General features: G+C 39.4%; 1 protein-coding gene across 1 annotated transcript in view; it reads right to left on the reverse strand.

Annotated features, from left to right (window-relative positions):
* The window catches only part of GATB (glutamyl-tRNA amidotransferase subunit B), a gene marked incomplete at its 5' end in the record, with an annotated part of 42,076 nt that extends 27,084 nt beyond the window's left edge, over window positions 1–14,992 (reverse strand). The window contains 3 exons of the mRNA XM_082483063.1: window positions 617–730; window positions 12,653–12,803; window positions 14,835–14,992. Of these exons, the coding sequence (XP_082339189.1) occupies window positions 617–730; window positions 12,653–12,803; window positions 14,835–14,992 (423 nt within the window). The remainder of the gene's footprint in view (window positions 1–616; window positions 731–12,652; window positions 12,804–14,834) is intronic.
* Window positions 14,993–18,169: the final 3,177 nt, after the last annotated feature.

Consider the following 18,169-nt stretch of genomic DNA (forward strand, 5'->3'; position numbering starts at 1 on the left):
TCTTAATTGATTTCAATATTTCTACACCCATATCAAGTGCGGCAAAATGCATTGGACTTCCAGTGACACCTTCTAGCAAATACAAAAGCTACCAACAAACCACACTGCAAAGACTCAGTCTCTCAGTTTTTTTTTAAATTTATTGGAACTAGCGACTGAGAAAGTTTTAAAGAGAAATTAAATATTTTTAGGTCCCTAAGCACACACAAAAAAGACACCATTATGTTTATACCACTGGAACCTGTGTTTGTTATACATGCACTTTAAATGAAGGACTATTATCAGACTGCTTTTACCCTAACAGACAATTAGTACTAAACACCAGGAATGGAGAACTTAAGGGGCAAAGCAGCTCCAGCTCCCAATTCAATTACATTAAGCTACCGGAATCGTGCAGCTAAGCAAGGAGTCAGCAATCAGAGCAATCATATTCAATCAGCAAGCACCAGGGTACAGCTGTCTATTCATCAGGGCACAGCACAGCATCCTGTTGGGGTGAGCAGAACACTGACTGTACACAGAAAAAGCATCTCTTTACTCATCCCTTATTGCCACCCGTACTCCAGACTTGTCCTTTGCTAGAACCATAAAGGGACTGCCTATACTGCATACTTACAGGCAGATCTGCATAGAAATAGTGTTTTCTGTCAAACAAGGACTTCTTGTTTATGCTGCAGTTGAGTGCCAGGCCTGTCATCACTGCTGCTTCTACACATCTCCTGTTGAGAACCTAAGGAAACATGACACATGGTTTTGCTCAGATACTCAGTATGTAACGAACGTGTCTCCCACACATTGCCTTATATGGAGCATATATTCAACTTTGCTTGCCTTCAGCCACCATTAGATCTCTTTCCTTGTGTGGGTAGTTCTTATTCATCATTAAAGTCGTGGTAGCTACAAATCTGCAAAAGCTTTAAGATGAAAAAACAATCCATTCAGTCATTTTGTCATGCCACATGAGGTGGTGTGCACTGTTCTGGCTTGCTACTTTTGCAAACATTCCAGTACTTTTGAATCTTCAAGGGTGCAAGACAAATCATAGCAAATGATAATTGACTTTTAACCAGCTGTCAACTCATACTGAAAACTGGAAACACAGGGGATTTGCAGGAGGGACCACAGTGCTATTGCAGTAAAACACTTCAGAACATCTGTAACCACAGAACCACAGTGAATTCATAAGTATCGACACATAAAATTTCAATGCTTTGCTTAACCAGGATAAAATTAAGCACTCTTATACTCTTTGCTAAAACAGAACCAAAGAGACATTAATTGACCCCATGGCTACAAGTATACATGCACGTGCAGTAACCAGGTAACACATGGGATTAAGGTTCTTGCAGAATGCCACGTGATCTGAAGACCCAGCAAGGCTTCCATGAAGAAATAAAGGAGTTAAATGTGGTTTCTCACCATGGACCCATCCCTCTTAGGGATACACTCTCTATCTCCTCAGCAGGGTCAGAATCCAGAGGAGAAAGAAAATTCCACTCCAAAAAGTACTAACAAGCAATGTTTCAAACGTTATGTTGTTGTTTGTTTGTTGTTTTTTTTTTTTTTTCCACACATGCTCTCATTAACAGTTGGTTTAACTACCATCAAATGGATAAAACTGAAAAGAAGACTGAATTTGTCTTAGTACAACTCCGAGATGCTCACACTCATGGTATTTTGGAACAGGGACAGAACTTTATCCATCTTATTCTGCACTGTACAACTGCCAAGAAGTCAATTTCCAGCAGGACCATTAAAGGGGTACATTATGTAAAAGAACCTACATGACTTCATCTGCATTGACCACAACATAAAAGGCTTAAATAATGTTTTCTTCAATGTTTCTGACAGTATTTACTTTTTATATTCTCTAGCCTGATTTCTGAAACAGATTAAGCAGCTGTACATTTCCCATCATCCCATGTCTTCAGCTGGAAAAGGAATCTCTTTGCTTTACTCATCTAATATTTCAAAAATCAAAATAATAAGAGAAAATATGAGAAACTCTTAATGTAACCGAAACTTAAAAATTGCTTATACAGACAAGAAATTAAATATTTAACACATTTAACGAGGGAACTTTCAGATCTTTAGTGTAGCTATATATGGCTAACTAGAACACATCATCTGTTTGGGCATATTTTATTTATTAAAAAATTTAAAAGATACATAAAGCAAACGAGAAATGAGAGAAAAGGAAGAACAATTTCCCTTTGAAATACTGATCTGCAGCAAAACGAAATTAGTCCTGACTGTAATCTAAAGTAAAATTGGTAACGAGGAAATACTAATTTATTTCAGTATCATAACTGCAAATCATTCTATAGAAGATGCTCCTGTTCTCAATAATTAAATGCTTCCAGACAATACAGACACTTTTCTTTTACTGTTTAAGGAAGCTTGTAACAGTGTTAGTCAAATTGTTCAATGTTTAAAAATATCGTATTTCTAAGTACACAGGTAAAAATTTCCTCCTACTAAATCCTTATGGCGTGATCCTGTTCAGCTTTACAAACTAGGGAGGACCATGCCAGTCAGCCCTTTAAGAACTGGTCACGAGAAATCATCAAGGCTCCATAAGAACTGGGTAGACTCAAAACACCATTGCGTCAAAGCAGTGAAGCGGTATCTTGCTCCATTTCCTGATGGTGCAGGGGTTCTGACTGATTGTAATTAGAGAATCAGACAAAACCCAGTTGCAGCCAGTTAGAACCTCATAGCACATTCTTCAAACACAGGTGGAGTTTAGCTAATGATTACACTACAACTACTGCCTTTTACCATGTGGTCTTCAATTTCTGCTTCAAACAAGGTAGAGTGTATCCTACTCATCACCTTAAGGGCTAACACTTTTGAGGGGAAGGAAATAATTCCCACATACATACTACTTACCCCAGTAAGAAACTTTTGCACTACTGCTGATGAACCATCTCAGTGGTTCCAGGGAAAAAGTATTGATTATTTTCTCTGTAGTATTACTAAGCATTTAGATGATTGTCATGTGTTTGTGTCCCCAGTGTACTGGGTCATACTAGCCAAATCATTGTATATGCATCATTACTCAGTCACTAGTAACACTTTCTGGGCTACTTCTTTATCAACCTCTGTGGTGACAGAAGGCATTGCAAAGCACATCTTTCGCAGTACAGCATGAGATGTCTACCACACCAATCTGCTTCCTCTGACCTGTTTAACTCTAAAAGAAACAAAAATCAAAACAAAGTCAGATGACCCTCTACTTCCTCAAAGATCAAAACTTATCTGTTTAATATTACTCCATTTCTGAAGTGACTACTACTACCCATTCCAGTGATCAAGGCTGTGCACATAATGCAGAGCTGTTTAAGCAAACTACTACTTTTCCTTCAAACAAGCCTAGCTTTTCAAATAATCGGCAGTGATAAACATCAATTCAGTATGTGAAACTTCCCATACTAATGACCTAGAATAAGTCCCCCAAGCTTGTTTATGCAGTAAGCTGTTATTAAGTTGACAGCTTTGACTAGCACCAAAGATTTAAATTACTGGCTTGAACTGACAAGCTGCCAGTCTGGTATGTTAGCAAAGTGCTGGCCTTGAAAGAAAGCTATGTAGTCCCTGCAATAGCTATGGACAAAACACAAGAGCCTATAAAGCCTTCCTAAATATTTCTGGTCTTCTAAAATGGAATCATCTCTCCTAGGTATTTAAAGGAAATCCTCGAGAGCTATCACAAAAGGAGATGTAAATCATTTGTATTGGAAACTCATGAAAAACCTTAACAATGGCATCACAACACCAGCACCATTTCCCTTGTAGCTACACTATCCTGCTAGAGCACCATGGTAACTGAGCGCTAAAGGAATGAAAGGACAATCCAACCAAGATCTCTCTTTTTCTGATACTCGTCTCTTCTTTACATCTAGTTCACAAGTGGAAAGACTCCTTTTAACAATTTATCATCTTTATTTGCAAGGTCAGTTTAGTCAAGACCTTGGTTTAATACAAGACTATCCAATAGCTATACAAAACTATACACAATACCTTCAATGGCATAAATTCCCAGCAAGAGCATTTTTTAACAGCTTTTTCCTTAACAGCAGGTTTACTCCTTATATTAATACCTTAAAGAAAGCTGGCCCCCTTTTAGGTGAAGATGTATGTTTCTATATTTAGTAAATGACCATTTTTACATTTTAAAGAGAGTAGGTATGCAGCTTCTTGCTTTGCTAATGAGTATTATATACAATAATTGGGGGGAGAAAAGAGGGGGGGAGAAGAAACATCCAGTAGATCTGTCTCCTGGAAAAAGCTTATTTTTGCTATCTTTAAAAAAAAAAGTAATCTTTGCCGTAATCGTGGCACCCAGGAAGCCTAAGTTATGGAACAAAGTATCCCCTGTACTAAAAACAGTAAAATCAAAATAATTCTCTGGAAATTTCAAAAGTTTTTTATTCTAGGTCACATATTTTAATAAAGTAGATTTCATATTAATTGGCTATCTTAAGACCTTCACTCCTACTTATAATCATGAAGAAATCAGCATTAATCAGATTAACTACAGGACTGTTTATCTAAGAAACATTTAATTTTAGCTCCTTTTCATTCAAAATAACAGCTGTAAGAAGTAGTGCAACATACTTAGCCAGCTCTCTGTAGACCAGGCAGTAATCTTTAGAAACCTCAACACATATATATAATCATATTTCCCAGTACTCCCATTTCATATCACACTGATTTTTATTTGCTTCCACTAATGGATATATTCAGTCTTACTATTCTTGCTGTGTTAAAAGTACCAACTTGTTCCAATACATGGTTCTTTGAAGTGCAATCATAAGTTAGACTTCAAAATAAACTACTCATATCTACTTAGTCCAAATGTAATTGTGACTGCTCAGTCGGACACTGCAGATTACTTCAATGCAGTGTTCTTCCTTGGAATCTTCACACACACACACAGAAGGGTGTAACTGCCTTGTAGCTATGCATGTACAGAATGTACATTACAATAAACGAAGAGCTAACCATTTCCCAAATGACCCACTTATTTGAATAGGTGTACAATCAGACCCCATCCCTCAAGCACACAGTAAAAATAATAAAAAAAAAGCCAACCTATGTCTTATTTGTTTGGTCTGCAAAGAGCCCACATGTTCCAAAAATTCAGCAGCAGCAGGGAGAAATGCTAACCCCTAGGAGTAAGAAAAACAAGAAGGTATCACCAGATACAAAGCTATTTAAATACTGACCGACTTCTGGGTTTCTCAGCCCTGAGACAGAGGTTGCTAAAAAAACCAACCCAAAACACATAAGGAAAAATTCATTCAGACCACTGTGTGGGCAAAGTGCTCAATGGTCTCAGTGGAATAGATCTATTTTCTGGGGTGCTAGGGAAGCAGCCAATCCAGTGGCATTGCCCCAAACCAGCGATCTTCGTGTCTCAGATCCCATCATCAGTGGCTAAAACCAAGGAAGCTTCTACCATGCAGAACCGGCTCCAAGCAGGAGAACCCACAGGGAAGGCAGAACAATGCAAAGCCAATACAATGGTTCATGATATCTGTAATCAAACACTGTGATTCTATGGTGTTCCCATCAAAAAGTCTGGTATCTCTCTAATATCCATGCTCTTCCTTTTGACAGCAGTCTTCTGCGTCTGCCACATGGGGTTTTTTTGACCTGTCATAAGGATGCTCCCTCTCTTATACCTGTTGAAGTTTAAACCATTGCTAATGCTATCTGATCCAGGATAAGTTAAATACAGGAAGATCCAGTGAAAACACTTCAGTGTTTCTGGGGGTAGACGACTGAGCAATGGCTAAAACCTAAGTTACAGACTGTGATCAAATCCAAAGCCAACCAGAGCTTTAAGGTCAACCTTCTCAGACCTCACAAATACTTGAATAGCGGCAGCCCAAATAAAGCTGAGATCGGTGGGGAGAAGAGACTTAATCACCGATTTCCTCTTCATGTGCTTGCTAATACACTCACAAAAACCTCTACAAACCTAAAATTTTTTGAGGCAAACTTGGCTGAACTTGGCAGTGAAGTTGCAAAACACTGTGTTCTGTATAGAAAACAATGGTTGCAATGGCAAAATCTGCACACCTAACTGATAAACACCAGTTACAGAAACTTATACGATCCTCTCAAAATCAAACACATAGTCATAATATATTTAAGGTGCCAAAGTGGCTGATAATCAGAGAGAACGTAGAGAAAGAAATTAATTTTACCCCAGGAACCAATTACAGCCTAATCGCACCAAGATAAGTTTCAAACAAAATACATAAACCTGACAATTACACAACAATTCACACAAGACAGCTAACCATGAAGAGAACAAAGATCCAGTCTACAATTATCTGTCATTACTGTTGGACAATGCTTCCTAAATACCTTTCAATGAAAAAACTCTTCAAAGAAAAAATTATTAAGAAAAAGAATGAAGAAGCAAGATGTCAGTTTGCAAAGTTAAAAAGCTGAGAAATTGGTAGAACCATGATTGTTAGAGAAACTTTTGCTTGACAGAGCACTGCTTTCATACGCATATATATAATATACTACTTTGGATTTCCTCAAAGGCAGTCACCTGTAACCAGACTGTTTGTGTACACACTGACAGAAAATTAAATCAAATGCTTAAGGATGCCACAGCATATATAGAAATTTGTCCCAAAAAACCCACTCACGGTTTGAACTTAAAATAAATTCCCAGCCCACTAAGAAAAACTACTGCAAAAAGCTAATGTCCATTTCAGGAGCAATTTTAGACTGAATCCAGAAAGAGGGGACACCGATCTGTCTAGCTATCACGTAATGGTTGTGCTGTACAAAAGCATCAAAGATGGCACAGTAACTGCCGTAACAGAACTGTGTGAAAGAAAGGAAACAAGATACTGCAAACTCCTGCTCTCCACTAAGAAGCAGAAAAATGTCTGTATAAAGCAAAAGGTAAAGCAATACAAAAACCAAAACAAAAAGAGATAAGAGAAAATACATAGAGAACATCGCTGATGCATTGAAGGATCTACTGAAATAGGTGATAGCAAGATGTTTTATCAACTCAATGCCATTCTAACTGGCAAGTTTACATCAGCCAGAGGGACCTGTTAGAGGATGAACAAGAAAGCCAACAAGAACAACAAACAGAAAGAGAGCTCAATAGTTACTCAGGTGCTAAGGAGACAAAGCCCTACAGGAATTGTTAGCCTTGACAAAAAGATTAAAACACCCAGAATGAGTGTCAGAACTTCTCACAAATAAACCAGTCATAGCAAAAAGCACGAGAAAACCTTACAGGGGTCTCCTTCAAAGCTTAAGAGAAGAGCAACAAATGTCACCAAATACTTCAAAGCACAAAAGCAGAGGCAACTGCAGAAAAATGGCATTTACAGTTAATTATGAAATAAAGTTGAGCTAAGCAGCTGCAGTGACTGAGGAAGTATAATGCTTCTCAGACCCCAGTGAAGGAGACTAGTTCCACTGGTAACCCCGGGGCTGTGCACGATCCTATGAAAGAGAAAGTTATAGACTAAGGAACAACCTGCACCATAACCCAGCCCCGAAAGCTGCCTGAAGCAGGCCTCCCTCATCTTTCAAACGCCTCTCCTGACCAGTGCAACAGCATTGAACTGATTAATAGCTTGAAATTATGTAGGCAGGCTTTAATCCATCATGCACTCGGAAATTTAAGGGTCTATGAACTGCAAAGGCATTCTCAGGGAGCAATGGTTTGAAAGCTTATTTCACTCCCCTAGTTTTTTTCTAAATTATGTGAGATTTTAGATGCTTACTGGGACTGCAAGTCCATCAAGCTGGGACTGTGTGAGCGACAAAAGACGGTTAACCACTGATGATACAATGCATGTCGCAAACCCAAGTATTACCAGGAAAGAAAGGACTGACACAGAAAGGTACCATCAATTTCTAAGAAAATATCTCCTTTTTTCCCCTAAGTATGATTATTACAGTTTTACTGGAAGAAGTAACAAGCAGTTAAAGTGAACTTAGACATAAGTAAATAGTTTAAAACAAGCATGAACTCACTTTTTCCTTCAGACACTGCCACTAATTTATTTTTAGAGGAGAAGTCATGGATACAACAAGCTAGGCATCATGTGGTTTCAAAGAAAAGAAGAAAATTTATATAATGGAAGCTAAACCAACATGCATACAAAGATCAGAAGATTGTCCGGTTCCCCAAGAAAGGTACATGCAATTGCAAATGTACTTATCAAAAGTCAAGCTAAGAAGCATGTTTTTTTCAAAGAGAAGTAGTACAAGAAGGGAGTAAATTCATATGCATGCCAGAAGGAATGTCAAAACAAAGCTGAAATTGCAAGTTGGTAAAGCAGCTGTTGCAATCACCAGATTTAACAAGCACAGGATATCAAAAAATCTAGTTTCAAGCTGTAAAGTATAAATTCTGGTCTCAAATGCTGTTCCTGTTCCAATATGTATAGCTGACAGACAGGTCCACCAAAATCTCACACAAACCTCTTGGTGCCTTTGAAAGCAAATGCATCAGGTAAATTCTGTATATTAATAACATCTAAAATTCATCATAAAGTCTGATAGTCTGTTGCCCAAGACATCTGAAAAAAACACTGGGTATCTGCCACTGGATGGATGCAGTGTCAATATAGGAAGGGGAACTAAAGCAACCTTTATGTCCCCAAACTGGTTATTACCCCTGTCACCTCCCTGGGCAGCCATCTGGACAGCACAGGACTGCAGGGTGGGGAAGGCAACAGCATGATACATGTGCTCTCTGCTACTGCACAGTGTTGCAGTGACATTCCTCAGCTTTGGAGAAGCCAGAGTTTAAGTTACCAGCGGTGCAATACCAGAAGGAACAAGGGCTAATAGCTGTTCTACCCCCACTTACTTCCATGAAAAGGCATACCTGGTTGCCCAACTGCCATTATACAAGTGAGAGAAGATACAGTAGGACCAAAATGCTTCCTTCTACACTATTTACAGAGGGAAAACTAAAGGAGTTTAAAGCAAGAGATATGAAAATCTCAGTACTGGATAGCAGCAATAAGTTAGTTGCCAAGCCCCCAAGAAAGTCCAGCGGAACAGGAAAAAATTCTGTATTCAGATAAAATCATGCATCTCATGATATTCTACAGCAGTGTTCAACACAGATCTTGCTCTGTTTCTTCTGAGGTCAGACGGTATTTACCTTTTCTTCATTAGAAACGGAGCTTGATCATTACCAATTGTTTCCAAAAACTCTGTCTTAAAAAAAGGATTAAACAGATGCTGTTCACACTGTGAAGAGAATGAAATTCAAATGCACGAGAAGGTGTCAAAAATTTGAAAATACTTAAGATTGTAGGGCTAACATTCATTTAAATCTTATTAATTTAAACCTTGGTTATGTAAATCCTAGATTATGTCTTAGTACACTTGCCTACAAGGAAATAGGATCAGGCTTTCACCTTAGTCATGCAGGAGACACGTAAAATGTGCATCTTTTGGTGTGATTAGCAACAAAGACTAAGCACAGACAAAAAAGTTTCAGCCTTTAGCTACTAGATCTACCACCTTATTTCTGTGGCTGAGCTATAATTAACCTTTTAGTCAGCCATCTCAATCATGAGAATAGATAATCATGGATAATCATCTCTTTCTGTGAGCCCAGTCTTATCTTTATAAACCTTTATAAAGATTCTCAGAATTTTCAAAGAGGATAAATCAGACTGGGAGTGCAAGCACCTTTATGGATCCTCAGAAGAACTTTAGATCAACCTGCAGGTACGATGCACTACATGCCACGATGTGTAGCATAATACCTCCTTTATAACAGGTCCTGTGAGGATACCAAGCGAAGATCATTGCCAGGTCCATTCACCTGGTAAAAAAAACAGGCCTTTGCACATTTCATTTCATTACATGAAATGTAATGTATGTAGTCTTACACAGTCCCAAAGACAGGAAAGCCTTACAATAATTTGAGTAAGATGCCATTTGGTCTAGTGGTGAGTGGCTCCATCACCACAGGGCACAAGAAGCGTGCAAAGTAACACAGGATGTGCCATCCAGTCTGACTACTTCTAAATCTACTTTTTTAATCAAAGCTTTGCCACATCAATTTTTCTGTCTCATGCCAAACAGGACTGCACCTGCATAGCTGTTCTTGCCTGTAGCTGAACATCAGAGGCACATTATGAGAGCAGCACAGTGAAATGGCCATGATACTACCACTGTGATGGTCCTCCTATGGCCTACTTGCAGCAGAAGCATAAAATAAGCTGTATTACAGTACAAGAAGAAATATAAAGAGGAAAGATAGAGGAGAGCTAAATACAATCTTCTAATTTCCCCTCTCACACCCACAGTCATTAGTGACCCAGAAAAGTATAGCAACCAGAAAAGCTCTCTTTAGTACCATTCTTTCTGGTCCCATTGTGAAGCAGCAGATACTAGCATGGCTGTCTATCATAACCATTCCATGGTGCCACAGTAAATGAAAATCCCTGTGACATTGAATACTCTTCCAGGAACTCCCAGTTTATAACAGCAGTTATGTTATTCTCTGCTACAGACAGCACAACTACTGTATTAAAACTTTGCTCCTATTTTTTCCATTTCTCAACAAAATAGAGTCAAAAGGAAAGGCCAAATATTTACCTTCTAAGGAGACTTATTAGTTAATAATCTTAACATTTGTTAAAAGCTTTTGGGTTTGTTTTTTTTTTTTTTTTAAATACTCAGAAATTTTCAAAAACTACCATTCGTCTCTCAAAATCCACCAAAATCCAATTCTACTTCAAATACTATTGCCATGTACAAATACATATAGTTATTCCAAGAAAATAAACCCAACTGTTTGATTCCAGAACAAACACTGGTGTCTAACATTAATTCCTGTGCAGCAAGCACAACCGTAAAATAAAGCTACGGCTACTGACTGGACTTTGTGTCACATTCTAACATGCAAGAACATGTATTTTGTAGCACTGACTTTCAACTCTATTTTCACCAGTACTACAGTGAGAAAAATCTTTCCTCTCTTTGTATAGATAAAAGCAGATGGTGGAAGCTAACATAGCATCACTACTTTTAAATTAACCTAACCATCCTGCTTTTTGCTTCTCAGGTGCAGTTATACTCTCTGCCAAAGCCCATGTGTACTGGGATTTTCCCCACAAAGGTCACACCAAGCCTAATCTGTAGAGCCCTTTACCAGAGGAAAAATAAATAAAAATAACACACATAAAACCCAGATAAATAGTAATGTACATAAAAATTAATCTCTTCATAAATACTAATTTTTGTTCAGTTTTTGAACAGTTTTTCTACTTGACTGAAGAAAAGCATCAGACAATTTATGAGAATTTCTGTGCATTGACAGAAGGTCTAAAACAAAAATCTTGAACCCTTTTAAATTTTCTGACTATTAACTCCCCAACCTAGCCCTGCCCCCAATCGAAAGGAAATCATTTTCCGTGTTTAAGTCTAACTAGATTCTTCTAAAACCAAATGATTGCATAAGATTTCCATTCTCTGGAAAGTTTTCAAAATTTCCATATAGTTAGATCTGAAACTCAGCCCTGAATTGCCACTGAGACCAGAGTGACGTCCAAGTTTTATCAACATCTAAACTTCCTTAGGTTTCAATACCTTTGCAAATACAGAATGGATATATCAACTCATTTCTCTTTTTAAGGATCACATGGCATATATCGAGATCCTAGAAATCCAGTCATAAGTTAATTCTCCATTTCATAATATTATTTAAGGCTGTATTATGGTGATGAAAAGCTTTCTATAGATAAAAACAAGTATATCTGCAACTGGAATTCAAACCTCCACTCCAATAAATATACTCAGCGAAACACTTTCGCATTAAATAATTTGACCTCATTCACTGCATGCTTGCTGCATGAGGCAATGCTAAGTCTATTCAATATTTATTTTCACTGTAAAGTAAGAGCTTACGTTATACTTTTAAACTACTTCGATTCCCAGAAAACTCTACAGCAGTATTATCATAGCCATCAAAAAGTTATAATTAAGCTGTGATTTAAAAAGTCTATTACGTTGTCACCAGCAAATCTCGTTGCTAAGTGCTAGCTAGCTATTCTGACTTATTAGTCCACAATGTCTCACACAGATTACTTTTTTTTTTTTTAATAATTGTTTTGCTCTGGAAATAGGAATGCTTGACACTTCACTAAATCAGAGACTTTCTACTTAGGAAGCCAAGAACCTCCATAGTGAGACATTCCAAATGGCAAATGACAGCTACATAAACAAACATATGGCAAAGTGACATCAAATGGCCACTCAGAAATCTAAGATGTTCTCTCATAGGATTTTAAGTATCTTTCATATTTAAGGAATTTCCTGTGTGGCATACTAACCAAATACACCCACTCTGGCCTCAAAGAAATACCGTGATTCATTCAATATGTTGAAGAGACACTCCTTATTTTTTTCCTTTGCAGAGGATATCAAGTATCTACAGTGAAAACTAGGGAGTGAGTAAACCAAAAAGAAACAGTACTAGGCATCTCATGTTATCAAACAACCAGACAATAGAAAAATATGTAAAAGTAGTTCTATAGCTAAATCTTGGGAAGAACAAAATATTAGAAATATACTCAAAGTTGTCTGACATTAATCCTGCTATAAATTAAGTTGAAACATAACTTACTGGTAATGTTCCTGGTAAAGAAGCATCAAAGAAAGATACCAAAGAGTTAGGAGGTGCTGCAAACTGGACTTGGGAACCAGAGAAAAGTTTTGAGTTGGAACTGATCTGTGCATGAATTTCCAGACCCACAACTGGTACCCATGGAGCAAGACTGAAAAGGAAAGAGAAGAGAAATAAAATTTAAATATAGGTGACATTAAATCCCATAAGCATCTAAAATACAAGAATTAAGAACCTTTTATTTATTCTTTTAACAAAAATTAAATTTAAAAAAATTGTAAACAATGTTGTAAATACATCTACAGTGTAACAACAGAAGTTGTGCTGTAATATTGGAGAACCAAGACTAACTGCCAATATATACAGAGGGGACTATATGGCAAAGTGTCGTCTTCGTTATATACAGAAAAGAAAGCTGTAAAAAAAAAAAGTAATGGTCTGAATTTTTTAATTTTTCCTTACATAAGAAATCTTAGAGAAATTAATGAGGCAAACTTGCATGCTGGATGAACCCTAATTTGGTACCTCGTGAAAATCACAGAATCATCATAAATATCAATTACTTCTCAGGTAGTTTGATAAATCTCCAACAGACAGGTGGCATAATAAATTATGCATTCTTTGTTGGCTAGTCACTTGCATGCTGGGAAAGATTGTTCTCCAGAGCAGTGTTAGTAGCATATTAGCATAAACATTAGTAATCTGGTAATAGAGAAATCATCATTTCAACTAGAGAGCTACTGCTCTCTGAACATATTCCACAGAATAAAGCTTCTCCATATCATCTAAAAAGTAATTGCAATTCTCACATCCATAACCTCTATATGGACAAGAGAAAAAGGTCACCTTTACAGTATGAATTGCTTGACAGTTTCTGTAAGTAATTATCTGGCCTTGTACAAATGAAGTGGCACAAATAATATTTCAGCGATGAAGTCACATTTCTATGGCAGAATACTTCAGCAGCATAAGTACCCACATAGCTATAGGAGATAAGCAAGCTATGGAAAAACATCAAATATATCAAGTACAGTGTTCCTTCCAAAGGTGAACATAATACATTGCCAAGATTTTAGTTTTCTGTCTGCCCTTCAACAGCTGAGGGCATTCCTACAAACACCAAACTAGCGATACGGATGCCACTTATATCGCTGCTTTAGGAAGAATATTATCATAAAGGATTAAGGTTCAGATGTTTAAAGTAGCTAATACATTTTCTTCTACTGAAACTTAGTATTTTCTTCGGCACTTTCAACTATTCATAAAAATGCCTCAAGGTTTAAGAAAAAAAAAAGTTGGTTTAGTTTTTTTTTTTTAATTTTGGAGACCAGTTTATTTAATTGTTTCCTACATTCTTCAGAAATGCATCCTGATCACATCATGGCATTAAAAATTACATGAGTCTTCACTTAATCAGTGTGCTCCCTTACACTCAGATAAAAAGATACGTGTATCAGTCAGTCCTTGAGCCTTACTAACAACAGTGATGAGAAACCTGGAGGTTCTTGTTTGTTCGAGGTTTACGTTCTAAAGGCTAACAGCAGCATACTTCTGCTCCTGTCTGCACAATTTCATGTAGGTGATCGGCTGTGCAGACAGAAACCTCAGTCTCACCAGAGAACACAAAAGCTTGTACAGGTCGTAACCCTCAGTCGCCGCAGGAACAAAATGCCCCGTTCCAGGCACACTGACAAAGTTCCACAGTTTTCCGCTGGAAGAGAAAGCTTCCTTTGGACCACAATAACCCCTCAAAAAATACTCGTGAGAATTGGTGCAGCCCTTGCTGTTTATACTCCGAACGGGTGAATACTAACGCTGTCTAATCGCTTGCATTGTGTCTGGCTCTTATCACGACCAAACGTCTCACGACGCAGCCCTACTGCTAAGACAAATACTGGGGGGAGGGGGATGCTGGGGAGGGCTGTGAGATATATGCGTGCTGAGAAGGTGCTGCCAGTCACCAGCAAGCCGTAGATGCCTTCCACGGCTCAGAAGATGGTATTTAAAGCGGGCCTCGCTGCTACCACCACGCCGCCACCGCTCAGCTCCCGCAGACGCCCAAGCCCGGCGGCCCCAAACCGGGCCCGATCTTCACCCTACGGCTACACCCTGAGGGGGGGATGCCTCAGCCGGAGAACCACCTCCACCGGCCCCTCTCGCCTCAGCCGTCCCGGCACCGTACCCGCTCTTCCCCGCCGGCACCGCCCCAGCTCTCGCGTTACAGGCGGTGGCAGCAGCACCCCGCTGCCCGCGGGGGGCGAGACCGGGACCCCCGGCGCCCCGCTGCCACGCCCGCCGCCAGACCCCACCGCACCCCCTCGCCGCCACCGCTGCCGCCATTTTGTCGTGCTCCCTTGCCAGGGGGCTCTCGCAGCGCCCCCTGGGAAGTGTAGTCCGGCGCGAGGAGCGCCTGCGCGGAGCGGCGGAGTGGGGAAAGGACTACAACTCCCGGCAGGCCCTTCTCCCTGGCTCCGCCCTCCCCGCACAGTCCGGCACTTCCAGGGAGGGGAGGGGAGGGGAGGGGAGGGGCCGGGCCGGGCCGGGCCGGGCCGGGTCGGGTCGTGTGTGCCTCCGCGCGCCACCTGAGGCGGGCAGGGAAGCTGTGGTGAGATGAAAGTTCCGTGAAGGGTTCTGCTGCTCTTTCTGCTGCCCGCCTTCACCAGCGGCAGGGTAAAGGCCAGCTCTGCTCAGCTTGAGGTGAACGTGGGGCATTTGTCCCTCAGCTTTGCCTTGGAAAGGTCTCCCTCTGCCTTTGAGGCTCAGTGTAATGGCGCCCTGCTACCGGCCAGGTGCAAGTCCTCCTCACACACAGCTCTCCTGCTTACCTCCTCCCGGAGAGGTGCTTCCCCAGGCACCCAAAAATGTGGTAGCATTCAGGTGGGAAGCAGCTGCGCTACAATCTTGTGGGGGTTTTGATAGGCCTTGATACAGGAGTCTACAGGTCCTCTGCTGAGCCTGAGGAAATTATTCGTTGTCTTAGAAGTGCTGGAGCAAGAGACAGTGATTGTATTTGTGTCTTTCTTTTAGCTGTTCTTCAAAATGTCTTGGGCTCAGGTCCTCAAAGGGGTTGTGTATGGGTTTTCCTTTGGGTTTGCACTGATAGAAAACCAGCTGCTATTTTATAGATGGCATTTTGCAGATCTTGGGCATCAAATGATACAGTACCACGCAGCTGAAATCTTGGATCTTAACTGTGTATGTAGCACAGCAAGGTCCAGTCTCTGCAGGGCCTGGGGGTGTTATTGCTGTACAAATACATGGTAATAAAGAACACACCCAGGACATACGCAAACATCTTAAATGCTGTTTACGCAGCCGCATTGCACAGACAATAGAATTAACAACCTTCTGTCCTAAGCCACAGGCCTGTGGAGCTTATATGGGAATGCACATTAGCTGTTGCTTATGTCGTCTTTGGTCTGTCAGTTACTCCTAATAGAAGCTAATCAGCCACAAACATATGAGTGAGACTGATTTCTTCCGGCAGAGGACAGTGGTGCACATAAGCACTTGACAGTATCTTGCAACCTTTATACCCTCTTGTCTTCCCAAGCTCAAATATGAGATGCTGAGTGGTTCAGAATCATGTGGAAGATGATTTATCCAACAGAAAATGTTTTATAATGGTTGTTCCATAGCACTAATTTTCTAATATATTTATATTTTAAATGAGTTACATTAAGAGGAGGTTCTTTATAAGAAGAACCATTTGACAGATACCTTCAGCAGACACTGATCTACAGCTACTTGTACAATATAGCTTAGTTTAATTAGTTGGTTGTGTTCTTTTTCTTGCAGAATATCCCTCCCTTGTACATCAAAGTGCAACCAAGACAAAATTCCTTTCCAGTAAAGAAGAACTGGATACTGGCCATCTCGGACATGTTGTGGAGAATGAAAGAACACTGGAGTGACTCTTTTCCTTCTCTTCTGTTGTGAACCTCTTAACATATGAGACAACCTAATGTAAAGCCTATATAGCAGTCTTTAAGCCAATGGAATAGGTAAGAGTTTTTGGTAATTTTGACATGAGGAAAACCACATTGTCTTTTGGATTTAGCAGGGGCCTGTGCAATGTATTGTGATGACAAAGAATGCATTTCAGGCTGGAGCTTAAGTATGTGATTATTATATCTGCAATAAATTTATTCTTTTAACACTTGTCCTCCATGAACTCTGGATTTAATTATTATTTGATACTTTGTTGGGATTGACATATCATTTTAATCCAGCAATGAGGAGGTTCTGAATATAGCTCTGAAATGTTTTTAGTGGTGTAAAAAATGGTAAGTTTTGGATTATTTTACTTTCTTTTAAGCCTGTTAACCTGATGTAATAGAAGATTTCATAAGTAATTACTAAGAAGTTAATATTAAAATCATGTTACTTAAAGCATTACTTTGCCTTGATTGCACAGACTTCTGCCCCTTGTGCATATTATTTAAAAGGGAGTAGACAACACAGAGGGGTTGAAACCCACTTTCTGCATCCAAAACAATTCACCTGAAACTTTTAGCTGTATGGGTGTTGTCTTATGTAGAGAGGAGGATTGGAAGATGCCATTGTTTGTGATTTAAATTGTCTCAATGCTATTTTAATTCCTTTCCCAGAAAAAAAATCCTATTAGAAAGACCTTTTGCTTTGCAGCCCTGTGCCAGTGACCAAGTAGGTAATAAATAAAAGCTCACACATCCATATATAGGAAGCTGATCAATTACAGACAAGCAGGGAATAATTGCCTTTCTCAGCAGCTTACTTTGAGGTAGGAAAGGCTACATATTGTTCCTTATGTACCCTGGGCAGCAGCCTCTACTTTGCAGTGTGTTTATAGATCACGCTGTGGCTTGGAATAGGAAAGTATCTCCAGCACTGCATAAAGATTTGTACAATGATAGTTCAGTACTAACTGTGGAGATTTCTGTTTTAGAGAGGGTAGACGCAGAGGACAGTTTGCTCTGAGTTTCTTATTACTGTAGGAATTTAACCAATGCCTGAGAGGAAATTGGAATTTTGTAGAGGACAGAATCCCAACAGCATATAATTTAAGTCATAAACATGCAGTCTGTCCCATTTATTTAAAAGAAAATCCCTGTGAATTTCAGTTTGTAGGCTCTGAGCTCTAAATTTTGCTTTCTTGCAAGCCATGTTTAGCACCAATACTTAGTCCTTTTGTGGGCTGTGAGATATCCTTTTGGTATAGCAGGGAATAGGGTGTTCAGACTTAGATACCTCACAGGCTGTCTGCAGTGTCTTATTTCAGCATATGAAATAAGGAACAGGCAGGAACCTCTGTTAGATTTTGAAGCAGAGGGTGTGGCTTTTGGAAGAGTACATCTGTAGTCTATCAACTAATCAGGCATTGCCCTACAGGGAAGAGTAATGAAGCGGATTGTTAAGTTTGGAAGCAAACTATGGTAAGGGATGTTTTCAAACTTTAGGCCCCTAACATCACCTATGTAACTTGAAAGATTTTTTTTCTCTACAGGTATAAAGAGCAAAAAATTGATTCTTTGTCTG

This window comes from Vanellus vanellus, assembly GCF_965231255.1.
Source record: "Vanellus vanellus genome assembly, chromosome: 4".
Classification (NCBI taxonomy): Eukaryota; Metazoa; Chordata; class Aves; order Charadriiformes; family Charadriidae; genus Vanellus; species Vanellus vanellus.